The sequence below is a fragment of the Pholis gunnellus genome (genome assembly GCF_910591455.1).
Source record: "Pholis gunnellus genome assembly, chromosome: 3".
Classification (NCBI taxonomy): Eukaryota; Metazoa; Chordata; class Actinopteri; order Perciformes; family Pholidae; genus Pholis; species Pholis gunnellus.
In genome coordinates, this window is record NC_136529.1 from 28,334,159 (window position 1) to 28,360,387 (window position 26,229).

General features: G+C 42.1%; 4 protein-coding genes across 4 annotated transcripts in view; all 4 read left to right on the plus strand.

The window, feature by feature from the left end:
- LOC306715895 (rho guanine nucleotide exchange factor 3-like) overlaps positions 1-1,013 on the plus strand; it is a gene marked incomplete at its 3' end in the record, with an annotated part of 16,355 nt that extends 15,342 nt beyond the window's left edge. Inside the window, exon 10 of the mRNA XM_079186374.1 lies at positions 310-1,013. Within this exon, the coding sequence (XP_079042500.1) occupies positions 310-1,013 (704 nt within the window). The remainder of the gene's footprint in view (positions 1-309) is intronic.
- Positions 1,014-3,632: 2,619 nt separating this feature from the next.
- On the plus strand, positions 3,633-5,836 carry LOC306715733 (zinc-binding protein A33-like). Its single transcript, XM_079186193.1, has 2 exons — positions 3,633-3,668; positions 3,872-5,836. The coding sequence occupies exon 2, from the start codon at positions 3,889-3,891 to the stop codon at positions 5,275-5,277; it is 1,389 nt and encodes a 462-aa protein (XP_079042319.1). The 5' UTR covers positions 3,633-3,668; positions 3,872-3,888; the 3' UTR covers positions 5,278-5,836.
- Positions 5,837-9,318: 3,482 nt separating this feature from the next.
- Positions 9,319-17,154, plus strand: LOC306715896 (uncharacterized protein; the record flags this gene model as incomplete). Its single annotated transcript, XM_079186375.1, is given in 5 exon segments — positions 9,319-10,699; positions 12,913-13,015; positions 14,915-14,987; positions 14,989-15,066; positions 15,070-17,154. Coding segments are annotated over 5 exon segments (3,024 nt in total). The 3' UTR covers positions 16,459-17,154.
- Positions 17,155-21,302: 4,148 nt separating this feature from the next.
- On the plus strand, positions 21,303-23,620 carry LOC306715731 (nuclear factor 7, ovary-like). Its single transcript, XM_079186191.1, has 2 exons — positions 21,303-21,442; positions 21,519-23,620. Exon 2 carries the CDS (start codon positions 21,536-21,538, stop codon positions 22,922-22,924), a length of 1,389 nt encoding a protein of 462 aa, XP_079042317.1. The 5' UTR covers positions 21,303-21,442; positions 21,519-21,535; the 3' UTR covers positions 22,925-23,620.
- Positions 23,621-26,229: the final 2,609 nt, after the last annotated feature.

Here is a 26,229-nt window from a genome sequence, read left to right on the forward strand (position 1 = left end):
AATTTAATTTGATCACATTCGTTCAGTATTCCGTATGTCGAGGTTTGAAACACATTGATTCCAAAGATCAGTTTATCATTTAGAAACAGAACCTTATAATGTTACACTATAAAATGTTCTGCTCAGTACATATCTTGGTTGCAGTTCAACACATTTTTTAAAATCCTTTTCAAAAACTACGGTTATCGACTTGAAAGTTACGGAATTCTCCGGCTTTCTGAATGAAGATGTGATTTCAACCTGTTGAACACAGATGTGAGACCATATTAACCATCCATGTCTGCTGCTGTCTCCCTCTCCTCCTCACAGCGAAGAACTTCTTCCGGGTTTCGGACCGGACGGGCGGTCAGCTGCAGAGCCACTGCTTCCAGGCCAGCGACGCCTTCAACAAACAACAGTGGATCAACTGCATCAGACAAGCCAAAGAGGCCGCGGCGCTGACCGGAGACCAGCCGCCGCAGACGGGACAACGTCTGGAGACGGGGCTGGGCGGACAGATAGGGTCGCTCGGTGAGACGGGCCTGAGCTTGCGCGGCGATTCGGGGCCCGAGGATGAAAAGGGGGAGATGGAAACGGGGCTGGGTTCAAAAGGAGAGGCGGGAGACAAGGATCCCGGTTTGGTTAAAGACGCCGGGGTGAGTTTGACGGGTGGGGAGATGGAGACGGGTTTGGGTGCGGATGGTGAGACGGGTTTGGAGTTAGGCGGGGAAACGGGGATGGACGGTGAGACGAGGCAGACGGTCGGAGAGACAGAGACGGGTGAGATGGAGACGGGACAGGACGGGGAGATTTGTGCAGAGCCTGGATCCAGAGAAGGATGGAAGATGGATAATGGAGGAGGAGGAGGAGGAGGAGGAGGAGGAGGAGGGACTCTGAGCGGAGTTGCCGATGAAGTTCCCGCCTCCCCTCCATCCTCTGCCTCCCCCTGTCGAGAGGAGCAGGAGAGGGAGGTGATGGAGGAGGTGGAAGAGGTCGTCATGGACACCGGCGAGGTCGACTCCCTGCGGTGCTGATGATGCTAGAACCGAACAAAACTCACCGAGGGACCCGGCGGCCAATTCAAATCGGGGACTTGATGACGACGACGTCACGTCGACGGGACGTCGGACAAACACTGGCCGACGTGATCCAGGACTCTGTACTTGCTGTATCCTCACTGCTGGGGACGAAGGTCACCACGGCGCCTCGGGAACACGGCCCGTGTGATTTTTTCCTCCTTGAGACTTATCGACCTCATTGCTCAAATACCAATAATGCAAAAGACTTGAGTGTTTCTGATGCTCAGAAAAATGATATTATGGTTTGAAGTATTTTCACTGCAGTTGTAACTGTGGTCAACGTGCCAGAAATCACCTCACAGCCCAACTTTGTTCACTTGAGGTTTTCACCTTTTGAAAGAAAGTATTTCTCGCTTGTTTGATCCCAGTTTTCTTTATCCTGTTTTCGTTTCTTCAGAACATTAGCTCACGTATATGTTTTGCACTTGACCTGCCTTTGCACGAGGCTGTCAACACTTTATGAATGGAGCGACTGTTTGGTCTGTTAAAGTTACCAAGTTTGTTAACAAGTAGGCTCCACAGGGAACCTTTGTAAACTGCTTCACCCATAGTTTTGAATTGACAAGCAGAAAAGACACTTAATGAGTTTTAACACAGTTCTGTTGTGAACAATAGCAGCAGCATTCTCAGGTATGAGTTGATGATGGTGAATCATGCTTGCAGCTATAACTACGACTCAACATTCATTTTATATTTAAAAATATGAAACTGAAATTCCAGTATTGGCCGCTTCTGTTGTAGACATTTAATGAATTAGGCAAAAAAACAACATGTCAGTCAAAGTCCAAAGCGTGAGTCTTCTACATCTTTCCAAAAACCAATCAAACAGTAATCATCTCAAACTTGTGTATTTGTATCTATAATTTAAGGGATTTTCATTCTTGGAGTTCAGTTGCAGGATTCTTTGCTCTTCAGCGGTTCTCTTAACTTGTTCTGTTTCTGAAGGTCTTTAAATAAAGTCTTCAAATCACCTCTAATGTCTGAAAACACTGGAGAAGAGACAGAGCTGTGAACACTGTTCTGATGGATTCTAAAGTTTCAACTAACTTATGAGCCCATCCGTCTGCATTCACAACCATTTGTTAATGAACGAACGAACATTTATTGTAATTCATGGAAGACACGGTTACCGATACAGCAATGTATTTTTAGCATGATGTCTACTTAAAGCATTCCAAATGCATTAAACGCATATATATATATATATATATATGTATATATATATATATATATATATGGCGGTCAGAGAAGCCCTGAAGGAGGAGGAGCCTGCTGTGTATGTACTGTATGTATGTAAAGAATGTATATTAAGTTTATTTGAATATGAATGTAGGAACAAAGCCAAGCATGTCTGTTTGTTATACATGTGCTGACACATGAAACATGACTTACATTGTCGAGACAATCGGTTCGACATGAGAAGTTCCCATCGTCAGGACAGCGTTGATGCTGTTGATGCTGTTTAGTCTCAAAACGTCAATAAATTGTTAGAAAGGAAGCCGGTTGGTGAACGGGTGGTTACTGGTTGCCGCGTTATAATGAAGACTAAAAGAAGATTTAGTCTTTAAGTCTCTGCATTTATGGAGAAAACAGCAGAACAACATCATGTTGAGAACAAAGTGTGAATTCTTGTTTTTTAAACACATTCCCTTTGGACCGGCTCTGCGTAAGAAAGACTTCACTGAATCTCAATAGAAGAAAAAAAACACTTTTCAATTTCACAAAATACAATTATTCACCTGAAGATTAAATCTCAGTCTTAAGAATGTGGTCGTTGGGTAGATCTCATCAGGATCTAGACGTTCACCTGTTTTTACCCGAGCAGGAGGTGGAGATTAAATATACATAAATATATATATTATAAATATTTTCTCAATCTCTTTAAGGACATAGTTTCTTCTTGCTGGGTTAAGCTAAATTTCCTTTAATAAGAAGTTTCTAATATCTCCGTTTCTACATTTATCGTCACAAAAGTAAATTCGTTCGATCTTCTTTTACTTGTATTTCTACACTTAGGACTACTACACTACACACAGGAAGATACAAACAAGAGACATAGTAACAAAAACAAGAACAAAACAAGTAAATACAGAATAAAACAGTAAGGAATATTAAATAAGTAAAAAATCCACAATAACAGAAATACTTTACTATATCGGAATTTACTTTCATTTATTTGGATTATGATTTTATAATATTTTTAATTTCTATCATTCTTGAGTAGGCCTACAGCCAAATCACATGTACCTACACACAGCATGCTGAGGTGACTCAAACACAAAGAGATCTGCACCCCCCCCCCCCCCCCCCCCCCCCCCCCCCAATACACACACGAGGAACAGAAAATGGCCGTCATTTGATTTAAATTACATAATGTGTGTTTTATATCTTCAAACAATTGTTTAAAATCGTGCTCCCCATGCTTATGAAGCGATTAAGGAATCTCAAGAACTTCAATCTACTTTCAGTTCTGCTTATTGATCATATTTATAATTTGTTCTCAGAGGGCTGACAGAGCTCCGCCCCTTACATGACATCATCTGAGACGAACAGGAAACAGTTTGTTCCTGTTCAGTTCTCAGAGAGAAGAGACTCACCGACAGACAGACGGTAAGATTTACCTTCATTACAAAGCTGTGACTTCAACTGAGGACAGTTACAGGTAGAAGTACTAGAGTACTGCAGTACTGATGTAGTTCTACCTGCTGCTGACTGAGAAAATACTTAGAACACAAAGTGAAAGTAACTGAGGCAACTTTACGCAGCAGGGAAACTGACTTCCTGTTTTAACGTGCTGTCTGCTGTGTTTTCAGCTTCACTCAGAGACTAAATGGCTTCCAGATCAGAGGAGGATCTCTGCTGTCCGGTCTGTCATGAAGTCTTTAGAGATCCTGTTGTTCTGTCATGTAGCCACAGCTTCTGTAAAGACTGTCTGAAGAGCTGGTGGAGAGAGAAACCAACTCAGGAGTGTCCAGTTTGTAAGAGAAGATCTTCAAAGGATCATCCACCTTGTAACCTGGTGTTAAAGAACCTGTGTGAGTCCTTCTCACTGGAGAGAGATCAGAGAGCTTCAGAGCCTCTCTGCAGTCTGCACTCTGAGAAACTCAAACTCTTCTGTCTGGACCATCAGCAGCCAGTGTGTGTCGTCTGTAGAGATTCAGAGAAACACAGCGACCACAGATTCAGACCCATCGATGAAGCTGCTCCACAACACAAGAAGATCCTTCAGGAAGCTCTGAAGCCCTTAAAGGAGAAGTTAAAGGTTTATGAAGAAGTTAAAGTGGAGTCTGATCAAACAGCAGAACACATGAAGGTCCAGGCCCGACGCACAGAGAGGAAGATTAAGGAGCAGTTTAAGAAGCTTCACCAGTTTCTAGAGGAGGAAGAGGAGGCCAGGATGGCTGCACTGAGGGAGGAAGAGGAGCAGAAGAGTCAGATGATGAAGGAGAAGATGGAGGCTCTGAGCAGAGAGATAGCAGCTCTTTCAGACACAGTCAGAGCCACAGAGGACGAGCTGAGAGCTGAAGACGTCTCATTCCTGAACAACTACAAGGCTGCAGTGGAAAGAGTCCAGCAGCGCCCCCTGCTGGAGGATCCACAGCTGCTCTCAGGAGCTCTGATAGACGAGGCCAAACACCTGGGCAACCTGGCCTTCAACATCTGGAACAAGATGAAGGACATGGTCTCCTACACTCCTGTGATTCTGGACCCAAACACTGCTCATCCAGACCTCATCCTGTCTGAAGATCTGACCAGTGTGAGACGAGGAAAGAAACAGAAGCTTCCTGATAATCCAGAGAGGTTTGATGAACGCTGGTCTGTTCTGGGCTCTGAGGGATTTAACTCAGGGACTCACAGCTGGGATGTCCAGGTTGGAGACAATACATACTGGTTACTGGGTGTGTTAGCAGAGTCTGTCCAGAGGAAGGGACGCATACAATCTGGATTATGGACAATATGGTTCTATGAAGATAAATACTCAGCATGGTCACCACCAGGTCCATCCACTGTTCTCAAAGTGCAGAAGAAGCTCCAGAGGATCAGAGTGAATCTGGACTGGAACAGAGGAAAGCTGTCGTTCTCTGATCCTGATACTAACACACACATACACACCTTCACACACACTTTCACTGAGAGGATGTTTCCAATCATTAACACTGGTGATAAACTGAATATGTTACCAATGAAGGTGTGTGTGACAGTGGAACAGAGCAGTTAGAGATATAGATCATAAATATATTCATGATGTTTGTTTTAAAGCCTTAAAGCTGCACCTGTCCTCCTGATGTCTCATTCTTCTAAATATATCTTTATTATTTCAGTTATTGTTTTATTATTGTTTTCATTCTTTTGTTGTTATTTAGTTTGACAATCAGCTGTTTGTTTCTATTCTCTACCTTTTCATATATAAATGTATCACTTAGTTGCTCATGTTCTGCTTTGTTGAGCCGTTCTAGTCCTCGACAGCCGAGACCAGAGGCTTCATGTTGTCCTCTTGTTTTCATGATGTTCGTCCGCTCCATTCTCATCAATGTGATGTATCAGGAACGTCTGGAGGGAACTTCTTCAACTTTCACACAAACGTCCACTTGGACTCAAGGATGAACTGATTCTAATGTGAAGTCAAAAGTCACTTTGACTTCACAAAACAAGTCAAGAATTCATCTAATTATTCATTATAACTTCACAGGAATGATGAAGTGATGACGTTTTGAACAGACATGTTTGTAAAGTGTGAATGTTACCGTCTGTATAATTCAAGTTCATTAAAGATTGTCATGAAAATACCCTTTTTAATTTTATTTCATAATTCCTCCGAATGACACTTTCAGTCATAATTCAGAATCATATATGTCATGGTTGACGCCCGTTGGTGGCTGCCTGTTACCTGCCTGCAGTATTTGAACTGTGGAAAATGCGTTCGATGTGCGGATCCGCCCGGTGTCCGCAGCGAATCCACTGTTGATTTACGCGATTTGTATTATTTTCGCGTCATTCGCGCTGCCGGTATCGCCGGGAACTATTTGTGTTCATTCGCGTGCATCGCGCTGGACGCGCCGGAGAGGGGGCGTGGCTTATCGGCCTGAAAGCCGTTGACCTGTCCGTGATATCTGTGACTTCCACAACACGTACTGAGCAGAAATAGAGGTGTTTTTTTCCACGGTTAATGGCGGACAGTGTGTGTTCACACCATGATGCGGCTCATTTGGCCCGGGTCAGGTTTGGACCCGTTCATGAAGTGGATCCCTTACTCAAAAACTACAGAAATATCTAAAATCAAGCTGACCAACATCTAGATTGCTCTATCAAAGTGTGAATACTCTAATAAAATCTTGAATTTATTCCAGACATAAAATCTACAATTACACTGGAGAACATGAACGCATTCTTTGTGTAAATGGAAAGTGTCGTGGAAAATAATCTTTTTAACCTCCCGGTGAGAAATAATCGAGATGAGAAAACTCTTAAAATATAAAAACATATTTATTTAACAGACACTAATGATAATCCAGCTGAATGGATAGAGCTCTTTCCCCACAGATGGTTCGGAGGTCTAACAACAAGGAATAGACAAAAACAGAGTATCTGCACGTTATCTCGTCTCCTCCCTTCACAGACGTCGTCCTCCTCTGTCTGCCGCTGCACACACCAAGGCCGGTTCCAGCCTTTTCGTGGGAAGAGGGTTAGGTGGTGAAATAACACTACAGCAAGTCAGAAATGCTAAAATACCGATGAACTCATTTATCGTTAGGTTTTAAATGAGCCTGGTTGGCCTCATCTACATATATGCAGGTTTAAGTGATACAAGTTATACCTAAAAGAACGATATGATACATTTCCACAACAGAAAGAAAGAAATGTAACCATATATATCAGAAACAGTTTTTTTATTAAAAGACATCCATTTACAAGGATTTTTATGTACACTAACACACACACTTAGGTTTGTTCAGTGGGGGGGATGTTGAGAGTGGCACGCCGCCTGGAGCTTCCCCGGTCTGCTGCCAGGTTCAACCACCTCATTGAGTGTTTCAGAATGTCATCGTCTGTGGCTTCGCAGGTAAAATGATTCTTTCTGACGGCATCTGTAATCACAAGCAGATACCAAATCTCATGAACCCTCAGTGCAACATATAGCAGACATGCAGTCTAAAAGCTAGTGGCATTGAAAAGGTTTGCTATGCTACATTCAGAGCTAATGCATCATAGAACTACAATCTATGTAAAGATACAGTCGAGTAATATCTACCTGAGTAGAGAATGAAGTTGCTGTTCAAATATTGAATTTAGCACCGTTAAAAAAAAAAAGGAGAAGATCTGGGAAACATGCCAATTTGTAAGTTTGAACACGACCTACGACCTCTGGGTGACTTAAAATTGTTTTCATTCAATTATACAGTTACTTACGCAGGAGCAAAGTCTTTGACGTCATCTGGCGGAAGGCGTCTGTTGCCTCCTTTCAGCGAAGTTAAAGCTCTGAGGATGACATTGCAAACGTGTAAATTGCCAAATAAACCCACAATAGACCCAAAATAAACTGGAAATAGAGACTGCTACAGAAAACATACATTTAATTGACAATGCATGTCTTAAAAGACTGCATGAATCAAAACAACCGAACAGCAGAAGAAACTAAACTGCACCATCAGGGAAGTCAGTGTGGAGTTAGGCGGAAATAGAGGAATTTGTCACAGAATATGGAGGCAAATAATGACTAAACTACTGCCAAATCACATGTACCTACGCACAGCATGCTGAGGTGACTCAAACACAAAAAGATCTGCATGCAGCTTTACCATCACCCCCCCCCCCCCCCCAATACACACACGAGGAACAGAAAATGGCCGTCATTTGATTTAAATTACATAGTGTGTGTTTTATTTTTTCAAACAATTGTTTAAAACCGTGCTCCCCATGCTTATCTATGGGTTTGATTTTACGAGACAGTGCCATGCTGGTGTGTCCAACATGCAACATGCTGGTAGTCTGTTGCAACCTGAGGGGTCACGAGACCGGCAACATGGCAGCAAAGAGGAAAAGAGAACCAAGTCATCTAGTTTTGCTCTTGTTTTGTGAGATTAGGAAAATAAATTGTAAATATTCAAACTTTTCCATCTTTCTGTATCTCAATGGAAATAAAACTGAAGTCATTTAATTTGGACCACAGCATTTGACCAACATTATATCTTCTCATCTTGACCTTTGACCTCTTCTGTTCAACCATTTAATTCAGGATTTAAGTGTAACAAATAAATCAATGAGGTGCTTAAATTATATATAATGTTTAATAAGAATAAAACAAACATCTCTTTTTCATTATTTATTGCCTCGTGATCAACACATGCTCACTCTTCCATGAAGGAATGTTTAGTTCTTAAATGACACAAACATAACAAGTAAATACATGATGTATACAACTAATGCACATTAACCATAAACACCAAATATCAGATGAAATAATCAGCATTAAATACATCTGTATCAATAACCTAGATAAATATAATGTTTAAATACACGTATACTGCCGTCTAGTGGTAGAAAGGGTGAACTCGTGGTTTCTCTCCTTCACACCTCGAGTGAAGCAGCTTCTCACAGAAGAAGCTTTTTATAAAGTCTGCATACAAACATGCTGTCACGTGATACATTCCATCAAACCATCGTCTGCGCTCTCCGAGCAGAGGGAGTCCTTCTAGTTCTCTCTGGATCTCTTCTTACTCGTTCCCGTGTCGGTGTGTTTGTGTTCAGCACAAATCTGCAGGTTGTGTTTTTTTTTTGTTGCTTTCTTTCCAAACTGTTCAGTTGGCCGAATGACGTCACACGTCAGCTTCTGCTGCAGCCGAGGGGGGGGGGGGCTTGAAGCGATTAAGGAATCTTCAAGAACTTCAATCTACTTTCAGTTCTGCTTATTGATCATATTTATAATTTGTTCTCAGAGGGCTGACAGAGCTCCGCCCCTTACATGACAGCTTCTGAGACGAACAGGAAACAGTTTGTTCCTGTTCAGTTCTCAGAGAGAAGAGACTCACCGACAGACAGACGGTAAGATTTACCTTCATTACAAAGCTGTGACTTCAACTGAGGACAGTTACAGGTAGAAGTACTAGAGTACTGCAGTACTGATGTAGTTCTACCTGCTGCTGACTGAGAAAATACTTAGAACACAAAGTGAAAGTAACTGAGGCAACTTTACGCAGCAGGGAAACTGACTTCCTGTTTTAACGTGCTGTCTGCTGTGTTTTCAGCTTCACTCAGAGACTAGATGGCTTCCAGATCAGAGGAGGATCTCTGCTGTCCGGTCTGTCATGAAGTCTTTAGAGATCCTGTTCTTCTGTCATGTAGCCACAGCTTCTGTAAAGACTGTCTGAAGAGCTGGTGGAGAGAGAAACCAACTCAGGAGTGTCCAGTTTGTAAGAGAAGATCTTCAAAAGAACCACCTTGTAACCTGGTGTTAAAGAACCTGTGTGAGTCCTTCTCACTGGAGAGAGATCAGAGAGCTTCAGAGCCTCTCTGCAGTCTGCACTCTGAGAAACTCAAACTCTTCTGTCTGGACCATCAGCAGCCGGTGTGTGTCGTCTGCAGAGATTCAGAGAAACACAGCGACCACAGATTCAGACCCATCGATGAAGCTGCTCGACAACACAAGAAGAACCTTCAGAAAGCTCTGAAGCCCTTAAAGGAGAAGTTAAAGGTTCATGAAGAAGTTAAAGTGAAGTCTGATCAAACAGCAGAACACATGAAGGTCCAGGCCCGACGCACAGAGAGGAAGATTAAGGAGCAGTTTAAGAAGCTTCACCAGTTTCTAGAGGAGGAAGAGGAGGCCAGGATGGCTGCACTGAGGGAGGAAGAGGAGCAGAAGAGTCAGATGATGAAGGAGAAGATGGAGGCTCTGAGCAGAGAGATAGCAGCTCTTTCAGACACAGTCAGAGCCACAGAGGACCAGCTGAGAGCTGAAGACGTCTCATTCCTGAACAACTACAAGGCTGCAGTGGAAAGAGTCCAGCAGCGCCCCCTGCTGGAGGATCCACAGCTGCTCTCAGGAGCTCTGATAGACGAGGCCAAACACCTGGGCAACCTGGCCTTCAACATCTGGAACAAGATGAAGGACATGGTCTCCTACACTCCTGTGATTCTGGACCCAAACACTGCTGGTCTAGAACTCATCCTGTCTGAAGATCTGACCAGAGTGAGACGAGGAGAGAGACAGAAGCTTCCTGATAATCCAGAGAGGTTTGATGTACACGGGTCTGTTCTGGGCTCTGAGGGATTTAACTCAGGGACTCACAGCTGGGATGTCCAGGTTGGAGACAGTACATTCTGGTATCTGGGTGTGTCAGCAGAGTCTGTCCAGAGGAAGGGAGTCATAGTGTCTGGATTATGGATAATATGGTTCTATAAAGATGAATACTCAGCACGGTCACCATCAGCTCCAGACACTGTTCTCAAAGTGCAGAAGAAGCTCCAGAGGATCAGAGTGAATCTGGACTGGAACAGAGGAAAGCTGTCGTTCTCTGATCCTGATACTAACACACACATACACACCTTCACACACACTTTCACTGAGAGGATGTTTCCAATCATTTACACTGTTGGTAAACTGAATATATTACCAATGAAGGTGTGTGTGACAGTGGAACAGAGCAGTTAGAGATAAAGATCATAAATATATTCATGATGTTTGTTTTAAAGCCTTAAAGCTGCACCTGTCCTCCTGATGTCTCATTCTTCTAAATATATCTTTATTATTTCAGTTATTGTTTTATTATTGTTTTCATTCTTTTGTTGTTATTTAGTTTGACAATCAGCTGTTTGTTTCTATTCTCTACCTTTTCATATATAAATGTATCACTTAGTTGCTCATGTTCTGCTTTGTTGAGCCGTTCTAGTCCTCGACAGCCGAGACCAGAGGCTTCATGTTGTCCTCTTGTTTTCATGATGTTCGTCCGCTCCATTCTCATCAATGTGATGTATCAGGAACGTCTGGAGGGAACTTCTTCAACTTTCACACAAGCGTCCACTTGGACTCAAGGATGAACTGATTCTAATGTGAAGTCAAAAGTCACTTTGACTTCACAAGACAAGTCAAGAATTCATCTAATTATTCATTATAACTTCACAGGAATGATGAAGTGATGACGTTTTGAACAGACATGTTTGTAAAGTGTAACTTGAGCGGTTGGTGGAGGAATACAGCCGTGAGTCGGTCATTCTAGTTCTTGTTGTGGATACTGTGTCATTTTAAACTTGAGTTTCTTTGATTGTTCTGACTTGTGTGTGTGGAGTCATGAAGACCAGCGAGCACTTTGTGGAAGCTGATGGATCCAAATGAAGAATAAAGAATCAATTCATCATGAACTGAATGTTTGAGCTTCAATCATTGTTCAGATCTAACACACTTTATTTACTGTTCTACATCAGATTATAATGTTTCTAAACTTTAAAATCAAGGTTTCATTACATGAAATGTTCACAATTTACACAATATATAAATATGAAATCATACAAAATATATGAACACGTTTCTATTTGATGTAATGAAGACAAGATGATTCTGAGTTCTGATTCACTTTCCATCAGTTGAAGTCTGCTGTTCAGAGGAGACGTTGGATTTAAGGTGGACGTCTCTGTTTTAAGGTGGACGTCTCTGTTTAAAGGTGGACGTCTCTGTTTAAAGGTGGACGTCTCTGTTTAAAGGTGGACGTCTCTGTTTTAAGGTGGACGTCTCTGCTTTAAGGTGGACGTCTCTGTTTAAAGGTGGACGTCTCTGTTTAAAGGTGGACGTCTCTGTTTAAAGGTGGACGTCTCTGTTTAAAGGTGGACGTCTCTGTTTTAAGGTGGACGTCTCTGTTTTAAGGTGGACGTCTCTGTTTTAAGGTGGACGTCTCAGACTAAATGTAATTTTAGTGATTTGATAACTGAATCTTTCTCTCTTCATAAAACAAATATAAATATCAGAGAATTAGTGAAATGACTTTCGATATTAAAAGGTCGACAACATAAACTTGAAAAGTCTCAAATTAAATTGTCACAAATAAATAGCAAACAAAAAAGAAAGAAAAACAATCTTAAATATTTCAAAACATCACAAACTGAAAGTAACTTCTGTGTTTCATAACTTTTGGATCTCTTTTATTAAAGTTATATTTCTTTATTCTCCAGAATGAATCATATCAAACGTTTGACTCACAAAACTGGAGCTTATTGTCACTTTACTGCATAACTGTGTTAATCTTTAAAACCTTAAACTTCAGCAGGTGAACTTTAGTCTGGAGGTCTTTTTAATGTGATGTATTATGAGGAGAGGACTTTTCCTCTGGTGCTGTAGCGCCCTCTGCTGATCAAAGTGTGTTCAACTGAACAGGATTTAAATATCTGAGTCATGAATGTTACCATCTGAAAATACCCTTTTTAACTTTATGTCATAATTCCTCCGAATGACTCTTTTATTCATAATGTTTATTGTCACAACAGAGGAGCCCCCCCCATCCTCAGCCAATAGAGGAAACAATGCCATCATGAAACAAAAACAGACTTTAGAAAAGTGCTTTTTTAAATAAATAATCATGTCATGAAATACAACTGAGCTCCAATAAAACTTAATGAGATAACACTGCATAACAGTGAGTTTAGTCTGAATATGATATCACATGATTTCCTTTAACTCCAAAGCATGTTCAGCGACATGTTCTCCTCTGACGTGAGCTTTCCAGTCATCTCTTCACAGAGTTGATCACAGAGTTTCTTTGTCTTCGTGTTGGAGGTTTTGTCACGATACTGACTCACCAACAGTTACAGGTTTTGGTGATAGACTGGTCTTTGGCTCCCCTCTCATGAAGCGGTTCATGTCGGGGGTCAGGAGACAACGCCGCATGGCGCGATGCCTTTTTCAGTGCATCTGCCAATCCTAACCACAGGATGGAAGAGACCCTCCCACTGCGGTCCGGCACACTCTACACGCAGTGAGGTGGTGAGTGTCGAGGACATGTGTGTGTATGTGTGTGTGTGCAGTGGTGGGCCGTCAGGGCCTGCAAAGCCTTCTCTGCTGGCCTAAACAGAATCACAAAGTTATAGCTATTTTATAATTTAATATTTTTTCTTAAATACATTTAATTTTTTCTTATATGTATTATAATTTATTAAAATATTTTTCCCATTATCTTATGTTCTCATTGCACAGCTACTGTGCTCCTCAGCTGCTCTGCTTCAGTGCAGCTTGTTTTAAGTAGAGCTTTGATCCAATCAGAGTTCACCTCTGTGTCTCTAGGTAGAAGAGAGGCCCCAGGCCTGCAGACTCACCAGTGAATCCATGTGCAGGTTAAGTGAATGGGGACGATGTTGTTGATTGTCATAGTGTTCAACCAATCAGATCTTTAGTTTGACATGTTGGGCGTATTCTTTGACGCGCCAGAGCGGCTTGCAGGCCTACAACTACGTCAGCATTACTGCAGCTCGGAGTCCAGGTGCAGCTCTGCCTCAAGGTGCAGAGTGTGCTGTGATTGGTCAGTGGGCGAGCACGTGACTAAAGTGAAACTTATGCTTGCTAGCAGAACTTAGGTTGTAGCAGTGAAGTGGAACGATATGGAAGAAATTATGGCATTTTTAGTTTTTTTTACCTAGCTTTGTTTTTTTAACATAAAATGGCGGAAGGAGGAGGAGAAACTGATTTAGTGGCGGAGTTACTGGGGACGCCTTTCTCAAGAAGGACATTTCCGGACAAACTGGACATCGTAAGAAACGGCCGGCCAACCCCACAGCTAGCAGCCCTGACCAGCCAGGAAAAGGATTTGTGCACCACTTTCAGTCCGCAAGCTATGAACGGTATTCCTGGCTGACAGGGTCGGAGAAGAGTTGTAAATTGTATTGTATTGCTGGGAATGCCTGTTATTTGTGACTGAACGTCTCGACGTATGGAGCCATGCTGGATGTCGTAACCTGAGCTGCCTGAGCAAGGCCGCTTCACGACACCAAAGAACGGCGGGACACGTACACGCTATGGTGCTCTTGAACACGTTTGGAGGGACCCGAGTGGATCTCCAGATCAACGAACAAGTTCGCAGAGATGTTCTGCACAGCCGCGTTATTGAACTCTGTGTAAACAAAGACAGGAGGATGGACTTTGTATTTAAATAGAACAGCATTTGGTAAGTGAAACTGCTTTTATTTTCTTTACATCTTCAATGTGTTAATTTTGCCTATCGTGTCGTTTATGGATATTGTTCCCTGATGTAAGTACTGTTTGAATGGCCCTCGCTCTTTAGTGTGAGTGCTGCTGGATTGATTTGTTGCTTTGTTGTAAATAAATGTGACCATATGCATTGTCTGTTAATTATGAAGCATACCGTCCTTCGTGGGTTTAGGGTCCGGATAATTGAATCTGGACCAGGAACAGGAAGTGAATCACAAGGGTTGAGGTTCATCGGAGTAAAAGTTCATGACTCAATGAAAAGATAAGAGAGCGTTTTTATCAGGTAGCTGAATCACAGAGAGCTGAACAACGAGGTCTCAGGTGAGTCTCTCGTGTGATCTGAGAGCTCAGAGTGAAACGTTAACAAGCAGAACTTTTCACGTGTGTTAATCTGAAATGTTATCAGACGTAAATAAGTCTGCAGTCATGCTAGCAGCTCTGTGAGGCTGCACTTGCTAATAATTACAACAGCCTGCTGCACTCTATCAGTCCACATATCCAGCAATGAGTCAGAACTTTGGACTGAGACACACCTCACCTGACTCACCTGAGACAAAGCAGGAAACAGTTTGTCGTTCTTCCTCACTAAAGAGAGACACGCAGACTGAAAACAGACGATCAGATTCACCTTCAGAACAAACTAACAACTTCCTCTGAGTGAGTTCATCTACAGGAGAGAAAAGAGGAAAACTACAACACTGCTGCTTCAAGCTGCTGACGCTCCACACACTGAATGTGAGTTTGACTAAAAACAGTGAAGTTAGTAGAGGAGGGAGGGGAGCCATGACTGATGTACTTTCTGTGTTTTCAGCTTCACTCAGAGACTAAATGGCTTCCAGATCAGAGGAGGATCTCTGCTGTCCGGTCTGTCATGAAGTCTTTAGAGATCCTGTTGTTCTGTCATGTAGCCACAGCTTCTGTAAAGACTGTCTGAAGAGCTGGTGGAGAGAGAAACCAACTCGGGAGTGTCCAGTTTGTAAGAGAAGATCTTCAAAGGAACGTCCACCTTGTAACCTGGCGTTAAAGAACCTGTGTGAGTCCTTCTCACTGGAGAGAGATCAGAGAGCTTCAGAGCCTCTCTGCAGTCTGCACTCTGAGAAACTCAAACTCTTCTGTCTGGACCATCAGCAGCCAGTGTGTGTCGTCTGCAGAGATTCAGAGAAACACAGCGACCACAGATTCAGACCCATCGATGAAGCTGCTCGACAACACAAGAAGAACCTTCAGGAAGCTCTGGAGCCCTTAAAGGAGAAGTTAAAGGTTTATGAAGAAGTTAAAGTGAAGTCTGATCAAACAGCAGAACACATGAAGGTCCAGGCCCGACGCACAGAGAGGAAGATTAAGGAGCAGTTTAAGAAGCTTCACCAGTTTCTAGAGGAGGAAGAGGAGGCCAGGATGGCTGCACTGAGGGAGGAAGAGGAGCAGAAGAGTCAGATGATGAAGGAGAAGATGGAGGCTCTGAGCAGAGAGATAGCAGCTCTTTCAGACACAGTCAGAGCCACAGAGGACGAGCTGAGAGCTGAAGACGTCTCATTCCTGAACAACTACAAGGCTGCAGTGGAAAGAGTCCAGCAGCGCCCCCTGCTGGAGGATCCACAGCTGCTCTCAGGAGCTCTGATAGACGAGGCCAAACACCTGGGCAACCTGGCCTTCAACATCTGGAACAAGATGAAGGACATGGTCTCCTACACTCCTGTGATTCTGGACCCAAACACTGCTCAACCAAACCTCATCCTGTCTGAAGATCTGACCAGTGTGAGAGTAGGAGAGAAACAGAAGCTTCCTGATAATCCAGAGAGGATTGATGGAGAATGGTCTGTTCTGGGCTCTGAGGGATTTAACTCAGGGACTCACAGCTGGGATGTCCAGGTTGGAGACAGTACACTCTGGTCACTGGGTGTGTTAGCAGAGTCTGTCCAGAGGAAGGGAGACATACGATCTGGATTATGGATAATATGGTTCTTTAATGATAAATACTCAGCATGGTCACCATCAGCTCCACTCACTGATCTCTTAGTGCAGAAGAAGTTCCAGAGGATCAGAGTGAATCTGGACTGGAACAGAGGAAAGCTGTCGTTCTCTGATCCTGATACTAACACACACATACACACCTTCACACACACTTTCACTGAGAGGATGTTTCCATTCATTATCACTGTTGGTAAACTGAATATGTTACCAATGAAGGTGTGTGTGACAGTGGAACAGAGTAGTTAGAGATAAAGATCATAAATATATTCATGATGTTTGTTTTAAAGCCTTAAAGCTGCACCTGTCCTCCTGATGTCTCATTCTTCTAAATATATCTTTATTATTTCAGTTATTGTTTTATTATTGTTTTCATTCTTTTGTTGTTATTTAGTTTGACAATCAGCTGTTTGTTTCTATTCTCTACCTTTTCATATATAAATGTATCACTTAGTTGCTCATGTTCTGCTTTGTTGAGCCGTTCTAGTCCTCGACAGCCGAGACCAGAGGCTTCATGTTGTCCTCTTGTTTTCATGATGTTCGTCCGCTCCATTCTCATCAATGTGATGTATCAGGAACGTCTGGAGGGAACTTCTTCAACTTTCACACAAACGTCCACTTGGACTCAAGGATGAACTGATTCTAATGTGAAGTCAAAAGTCACTTTGACTTCACAAGACAAGTCAAGAATTCATCTAATTATTCATTATAACTTCACAGGAATGATGAAGTGATGACGTTTTGAACAGACATGTTTGTAAAGTGTAACTTGAGCGGTTGGTGGAGGAATACAGCCGTGAGTCGGTCATTCTAGTTCTTGTTGTGGATACTGTGTCATTTTAAACTTGAGTTTCTTTGATTGTTCTGACTTGTGTGTGTGGAGTCATGAAGACCAGCGAGCACTTTGTGGAAGCTGATGGATCCAAATGAAGAATAAAGAATCAATTCATCATGAACTGAATGTTTGAGCTTCAATCATTGTTCAGATCTAACACACTTTATTTACTGTTCTACATCAGATTATAATGTTTCTAAACTTGAAAATCAAGGTTTCATTACATGAAATGTTCACAATTTACACAATATATAAATATGAAATCATACAAAATATATGAACACGTTTCTATTTGATGTAATGAAGACAAGATGATTCTGAGTTCTGATTCACTTTCCATCAGTTGAAGTCTGCTGTTCAGAGGAGACGTTGGATTAAAGGTGGACGTCTCTGTTTTAAGGTGGACGTCTCTATTTTAAGGTGGACTTCTCTGTTTTAAGGTGGACGTCTCTGTTTAAAGGTGGACGTCTCTGTTTTAAGGTGGACGTCTCTGCTTTAAGGTGGACGTCTCTGCTTTAAGGTGTTATTACCAGTTGTATCCTTGAGTTTCAACTGAGATATCGCTTCTCTTTTCTGCATTTCAGGATTAAAAACGAGAATCTTAAACATTTCAAAACACCAAAAACTGAAAGTAACATCTACGTGTGTTTCATCACTTTTGGATGGCTGATGGTAAAGTTAGGTTCTGACTAAATGTTTATTGGGTCTCTTATTTGAGGCTGTTGTTGATTGTTTCATTGAGGATTGGTGGATTGATTTTTACGTTGTCCTTATTAATTGTGTGTTTTGCATTGTTGGTTAATTTACCTCCAGATCAAAGATTTTCACTGTATTGGTTTTCAAGAAACATTTGTGTCACTAAAACTCCAATCTGTGACGAATCACGTGATCTCATCAAAGCTACATAATTCTGGCTTCATATCAGAGACTGTATATAAATGGACAATAATCACTGTGACGTCACTCATTGCTTTGTGGACTACCGTTCTGAGGCCTCAAGTTGGACATTTTGGCCGTCGCCATCTTGTTTTTTTGCAACCAGAAGAGACAAGAGAGGGTGGAGCTAAATACAAGTCGCTGAATAATATGTTTTGGACCAAAATATTAAATTAAAGAAACAGTGTGTTACAGCCTTAAGGGCATCTGTTGGGAATATAACACCATTAAGTATGTTTTCTTTAGTGTGTAATCACCTGAAGATAAGAGTCATTTTGTCTTTGTTACCTCAGAATGAGCCAGACTTTTGAAAAGGGCTTTTTAAAATAAATAATTACAGTACGTCATAAAATACAACTGAGCTCCAATAAAACTTGCATCAATGAATCAGTACTTTGGAATGAGACACACCTCAGTGTTACATGTGAAGCATCAACATTCAGTAGAGGTGTGACTAAGCTCCACCCCTCACCTGACTCACCTGAGACAAAGCAGGAAACAGTTTGTCTTTCTTCCTCACTAAAGAGAGACACGCAAAGGAGTTGTCACCATTCCCCCCCCCAGCCAACAATAAAGGAAAAAATGACATGAAACAAAAACAGACTTTTGAAAAGTTCTTTTTAAAATAAATAATCATGTCATAAAATACAACTGAGCTCCAATGAAACTTGATAACACTGCATAACAAAGAGTTTAGTTTGAATATTATATCACATTATTTCCTTTAACTCCAAAGCATGTTCAGCGACATGTTCTCCTCTGACGTGAGCTTTCCAGTCATCTCTTCACAGAGTTGATCACAGAGTTTCTTTGTCTTCGTGTTGGAGGTTTTGTCACGATACTGACTCACCAACAGTTACAGGTGTATCAATACCACAATCACCCTCCACCAACCACAGGTGATCTCCATCTAACTAATGAAGTGGTTTCTAGAAACCACCCGGCTGCACCGGTGATGGTTCAGGGTGTAGTTCGGTACGAAGAAAATCGTTCCTATGAAACTATAATCACTATAATGTCTGTGGCTTATCTTCAGTAACCGGCTCATGATTTCTGGAGAGAGACAGCACTGTTGACTTTTTCAAATGTTGTGGAGCTCTGAGCACCACAAGCCGAGTGCCATTCAGTCCCATTATATTTCAGAGGAGGCAGACATCTGTAGGGCCGATACCTCCAACACTCAGCAAGTCACACAACAATCTACACTGATGAATATCACTGCACGGGTAAAAGTATGTACTTTTGATTTTGGGGTGAATTGATCCTTCAGAAAAAGTAGTAATACCACAGAGTAGAAATACTCTGCTACAAGATAACATCCTGCATTCAGAATTACACTTAAGTACAAAACTGTTGGAATCAAAATATACTGAAAGTCCCAAAAGTCTACTCATTATGTAGAATATATTTCACAATCATATACGTCAGGGTTAACGCCCGTTGAGGTGTCCATTGTCTCTGCTAAGTCGATTTAATTGCTAATATTATACACCTTAAAGGACATTATCCCACTTATAACGTGTTCATTTGCTAAAGAAAAAAAACAAACTCATTACCATCTGATAAGGTTCTTATGCAATAGAAACGTTGTTTACTGCTCCAGTATATAAGACGGACCTTAGATAGGACGAACTCTTTGGCTCAGCTACGAGCCACAAAGTCAACTTCATGCTGTTAAGATTCAATGTCAGGAACATTGCGTACGGTTGACAAGCAGCCAATGTTAGTCAGTGACTGTTTAACATCAAGACAAACTATCCAGCCACGCCAATGACCCCAAATCAACTTCAAGATTAGCATAACACTAGCATAATAATTAATGTAGGACAGTTAACTACCCAGTAGGTGTCCAATAACAGGAAGTAATGGACACCCTGCAGCCAATCAGAATCGAGTATTCATCCAGACCATGGTACACATTCTTGTTTTGTAATATAATTATTGATACATTAATGTTGCAGCTGGTGAAGCTCATTTGAATTACTTTATATATTGATGGGCAGCTTGTGTAAGAAAAATGTCTACAACTTACACTAAATGTTGTTGAAAGAGAAAGCTTGTGTTTGAAGAAGATCAGTTTATGGATAAGATGGGTTCTCAGTTTGTATCTTGCATCTTGTATTTTTGCATCCTCAGACAGGCTCCTGATACGTGGGAAGCGTGATGTGGTGAGGACCGACAACCGCACCACGGTGGCTTATATCAACAGGCAGGGTGGAGTTCAGTCCGCTGCCCTGTAGGGGACAGTGGAGAGCCTGTGGTTGTGTGTCAAAGGCACCTGTTGTCTCTGAAGGCTCTCCACATTGGAGACTGGAGAACAGGGGTGACGACCTCCATTTGAGAGGCGGACCCCTACCAGACGAGTGGAGGCTTCCCCCTGAGGTGGTGAAGCAGAATTTGGACCCACGTCAGGAAAGCGGAAGTGGATCAGTTCACCAACCGCCGCAACACCCACGACCCGCTATGATTCACACAGCAGGATGATTCAACCCTTGGAGTTGTTGGACACATTTGCACACGTACCATGACCAAGAAAGCTGCTGGAGAGAATAAGTCAGGAGCTGTTGTTGGGCATTCTGGTAGCTCCAGTTCACCGCTTTGCACCGTGTTTGTGTGCAGAAATGACTCAGGTGATGGCGGCCCAGCCCTGGGCCATCCTCTCCAGGCTTGGCTCCTGAGAGGAACATGCCGAGGAGGGCTGGACTGTTTGTACTGGTGGTGCTGACCATTCAGGCGACAAGAGCAGGATCCACCATCGCCTGTTACAATGCAAAGTGGTCAAGGTTCCAATGCTGGTGTGAGGAAAGGAGGCTAGATCCCCTGTCTTGTGTGGTTGGGGTCTATTCTCTCCTTTTTGGAGGGTTTGGTGGATACATGACTCTCTCATGCCACTGTTAAAGTGTATGCAAAAGCCATTTCTTTTTGCGACGAGAGAGAAGTGAAATCCAGCTACATCTCGCCGTGACTATGAGGAAGACAAAGTCACATTCAAAAGTAAATCTTCAGTCAGTCGGGATTTTACTGACTAAACTTAACATGCTTCAAGAGCTCAGAGTGAAACGTAATGTTATCAGACATAAATAAGTCTGCAGTCATGCTAGCAGCTCTGTGAGGATGCACTTGCTAATAATTACAACAGCCTGCTGCACTCTATCAGTCCACATATCCAGCAATGAGTCAGCACTTTGGAATGAGACACACCTCAGTGTTACATGTGAACCAACAACATTCATCAGAGGAGGTGTGACAAAGCTCCACCCCTCACCTGACTCACCTGAGACAAAGCAGGAAACAGTTTGTCTTTCTTCCTCACTAAAGAGAGACACGCAGACTGAAAACAGACGATCAGATTCACCTTCAGAACAAACTAACAACTTCCTCTGAGTGAGTTCATCTACAGGAGAGAAAAGAGGAAAACTACAACACTGCTGCTTCAAGCTGCTGACGCTCCACACACTGAATGTGAGTTTGACTAAAAACAGTGAAGTTAGTAGAGGAGGGAGGGGAGCCATGACTGATGTACTTTCTGTGTTTTCAGCTTCACTCAGAGACTAAATGGCTTCCAGACCAGAGGAGGATCTCTGCTGTCCGGTCTGTCATGAAGTCTTTAGAGATCCTGTTGTTCTGTCATGTAGCCACAGCTTCTGTAAAGACTGTCTGAAGAGCTGGTGGAGAGAGAAACCAACTCAGGAGTGTCCAGTTTGTAAGAGAAGATCTTCAAGGTCAAATCCACCTCGTAACCTGGTGTTAAAGAACCTGTGTGAGTCCTTCTCACTGGACAGAGATCAGAGAGCTTCAGAGCCTCTCTGCAGTCTGCACTCTGAGAAACTCAAACTCTTCTGTCTGGACCATCAGCAGCCAGTGTGTGTCGTCTGCAGAGATTCAGAGAAACACAGCGACCACAGATTCAGACCCATCGATGAAGCTGCTCGACAACACAAGAAGAACCTTCAGGAAGCTCTGGAGCCCTTAAAGGAGAAGTTAAAGGTTTATGAAGAAGTTAAAGTGGAGTCTGATCAAACAGCAGAACACATGAAGGTCCAGGCCCGACGCACAGAGAGGAAGATTAAGGAGCAGTTTAAGAAGCTTCACCAGTTTCTAGAGGAGGAAGAGGAGGCCAGGATGGCTGCACTGAGGGAGGAAGAGGAGCAGAAGAGTCAGATGATGAAGGAGAAGATGGAGGCTCTGAGCAGAGAGATAGCAGCTCTTTCAGACACAGTCAGAGCCACAGAGGACGAGCTGAGAGCTGAAGACGTCTCATTCCTGAACAACTACAAGGCTGCAGTGGAAAGAGTCCAGCAGCGCCCCCTGCTGGAGGATCCACAGCTGCTCTCAGGAGCTCTGATAGACGAGGCCAAACACCTGGGCAACCTGACCTTCAACATCTGGAACAAGATGAAGGACATGGTCTCCTACACTCCTGTGATTCTGGACCCAAACACTGCTGATCCAAACCTCATCCTGTCTGAAGATCTGACCAGAGTGAGACGAGGAGAGAGACAGCAGCTTCCTGATAATCCAGAGAGGATTAATGGTTACAGGTCTGTTCTGGGCTCTGAGGGATTTAACTCAGGGACTCACAGCTGGGATGTCCAGGTTGGAGACAGTACACTCTGGTATCTGGGTGTGTTAGCAGAGTCTGTCCAGAGGAAGGGAGACATACTGTCTGGATTATGGACAATACGGTTCTATGAAGATAAATACTCAGCACGGTCACCATCAGCTCCACCCACTGTTCTCAAAGTGCAGAAGAAGCTCCAGAGGATCAGAGTGAATCTGGACTGGAACAGAGGAAAGCTGTCGTTCTCTGATCCTGATACTAACACACACATACACACCTTCACACACACTTTCACTGAGAGGATGTTTCCAATCATTATCACTGTTGGTAAACTGAATATGTTACCAATGAAGGTGTGTGTGACAGTGGAACAGAGCAGTTAGAGATAAAGATCATAAATATATTCATGATGTTTGTTTTAAAGCCTTAAAGCTGCACCTGTCCTCCTGATGTCTCATTCTTCTAAATATATCTTTATTATTTCAGTTATTGTTTTATTATTGTTTTCATTCTTTTGTTGTTATTTAGTTTGACAATCAGCTGTTTGTTTCTATTCTCTACCTTTTCATATATAAATGTATCACTTAGTTGCTCATGTTCTGCTTTGTTGAGCCGTTCTAGTCCTCGACAGCCGAGACCAGAGGCTTCATGTTGTCCTCTTGTTTTCATGATGTTCGTCCGCTCCATTCTCATCAATGTGATGTATCAGGAACGTCTGGAGGGAACTTCTTCAACTTTCACACAAGCGTCCACTTGGACTCAAGGATGAACTGATTCTAATGTGAAGTCAAAAGTCACTTTGACTTCACAAGACAAGTCAAGAATTCATCTAATTATTCATTATAACTTCACAGGAATGATGAAGTGATGACGTTTTGAACAGACATGTTTGTAAAGTGTAACTTGAGCGGTTGGTGGAGGAATACAGCCGTGAGTCGGTCATTCTAGTTCTTGTTGTGGATACTGTGTCATTTTAAACTTGAGTTTCTTTGATTGTTCTGACTTGTGTGTGTGGAGTCATGAAGACCAGCGAGCACTTTGTGGAAGCTGATGGATCCAAATGAAGAATAAAGAATCAATTCATCATCAACTGAATGTTTGAGCTTCAATCATTGTTCAGATCTAACACACTTTATTTACTGTTCTACATCAGATTATAATGTTTCTAAACTTTAAAATCAAGGTTTCATTACATGAAATGTTCACAATTTACACAATATATAAATATGAAATCATTCAAAATATATGAACACGTTTCTATTTGATGTAATGAAGACAAGATGATTCTGAGTTCTGATTCACTTTCCATCAGTTGAAGTCTGCTGTTCAGAGGAGACGTTGGATTAAAGGTGGACGTCTCTGTTTTAAGGTGGACGTCTCTATTTTAAGGTGGACTTCTCTGTTTTAAGGTGGACGTCTCTGTTTAAAGGTGGACGTCTCTGTTTTAAGGTGGACGTCTCTGCTTTAAGGTGGACGTCTCTGTTTAAAGGTGGACGTCTCTGTTTTAAGGTGGACGTCTCTGTTTAAAGGTGGACGTCTCTGTTTAAAGGTGGACGTCTCTGTTTTAAGGTGGACGTCTCTGTTTAAAGGTGGACGTCTCTGTTTTAAGGTGGACGTCTCTGTTTAAAGGTGGACGTCTCTGTTTTAAGGTGGACGTCTCTGTTTTAAGGTGGACGTCTCTGTTTTAAGGTGGACGTCTCTGTTTTAAGGTGGACGTCTCTGTTTTAAGGTGGACGTCTCTGTTTTAAGGTGGACGTCTCAGACTAAATGTCATTTTAGTGTTTTGATAACTGAATCTTTCTCTCTTCATAAAACAAATATAAAGATAAGAAAATAAGTGAAATGACTCTAGATATTAAAAGGTTTACAACATAAACTTGAAAGTAAATTTGTCATTGTCATTCGTCATTTGTCACTTAAACTCCAATCTGTGACGAATCACGTGTTCTCATCAAAGCTACATAATTCTGGCTTCATATCAGAGACTGTATATAAATGGACAATAATCACTGTGACGTCACTCATTGCTTTGTGGACTACCGTTCTGAGGCTTCAAGTTGGACATTTTGGCCGTCGCCATCTTGCTTTTTTGCAACCAGAAGAGACAAGAGAGGGTGGAGCTAAATACAAGTCACTGAATTATATTTTTTGGACCAAAATATTAAATTAAAGAAACAGTGTGTTACAGCCTTAAGGGCATCTGTTGGGAATATAACACCATTAAGTATGTTTTCTTTAGTGTGTAATCACCTGAAGATAAGAATCATTGTGTCTTTGTTACCTCAGAATGAGCCAGACTTTTGAAAAGGGCTTTTTAAAATAAATAATTACAGTACGTCATAAAATACAACTGAGCTCCAATAAAACTTGCATCAATGAATCAGTACTTTGGAATGAGACACACCTCAGTGTTACATGTGAAGCATCAACATTCAGTAGAGGTGTGACTAAGCTCCACCCCTCACCTGACTCACCTGAGACAAAGCAGGAAACAGTTTGTCTTCCTCACTAAAGAGAGACACGCAAAGGAGTTGTCACCATTCCCCCCCCAGCCAACAATAAAGGAAAAAATGACATGAAACAAAAACAGACTTTTGAAAAGAGCTTTTTAAAATAAATAATTACGTCATAAAATACAACCGAGCTCCAATGAAACTTGATAACACTGCATAACAAAGAGTTTAGTTTGAATATGATATCAAATGATTTCCTTTAACTCCAAAGCATGTTCAGCGACATGTTCTCCTCTGACGTGAGCTTTCCAGTCATCTCTTCACAGAGTTGATCACAGAGTTTCTTTGTCTTCGTGTTGGAGGTTTTGTCACGATACTGACTCACCAACAGTTACAGGTGTATCAATACCACAATCAGCCTCCACCAACCACAGGTGATCTCCATCTAACTAATGAAGTGGTTTCTAGAAACCACCCGGCTGCACCGGTGATGATTCAGGGTGTAGTTCGGTACGAAGAAAATCGTTCCTATGAAACTATAATCACTATAATGTCTGTGGCTTATCTTCAGTAACCGGCTCATGATTTCTGGAGAGAGACAGCACTGTTGACTTTTTCAAATGTTGTGGAGCTCTGAGCACCACAAGCCGAGTGCCATACAGTCCCATTATATTTCAGAGGAGGCAGACATCTGTAGGGCCGATACCTCCAACACTCAGCAAGTCACACAACAATCTACACTGATGAATATCACTGCACGGGTAAAAGTATGTACTTTTGATTTTGGGGTGAATTGATCCTTCAGAAAAAGTAGTAATACCACAGAGTAGAAATACTCTGCTACAAGATAACATCCTGCATTCAGAATTACACTTAAGTACAAAACTGTTGGAATCAAAATATACTGAAAGTCCCAAAAGTCTACTCATTATGTAGAATATATTTCACAATCATATACGTCAGGGTTAACGCCCGTTGAGGTGTCCATTGTCTCTGCTAAGTCAATTTAATTGCTAATATTATACACCTTAAAGGACATTATCCCACTTATAACGTGTTCATTTGCTAAAGAAAAAAAACAAACTCATTACCATCTGATAAGGTTCTTATGCAATAGAAACGTTGTTTACTGCTCCAGTATATGACACGGACCTTAGATAGGACGAACTCTTTGGCTCAGCTACGAGCCACAAAGTCAACTTCATGCTGTTAAGATTCAATGTCAGGAACATTGC

Coding starts and splice junctions, on each gene's coding strand:
- LOC306715733 (XM_079186193.1), top strand. CDS start 3,889: ATGGCTTCCAGATCAGAGGAGGATCTCTGCTGTCCGGTCTGTCATGAA.
- LOC306715731 (XM_079186191.1), top strand. CDS start 21,536: ATGGCTTCCAGACCAGAGGAGGATCTCTGCTGTCCGGTCTGTCATGAA.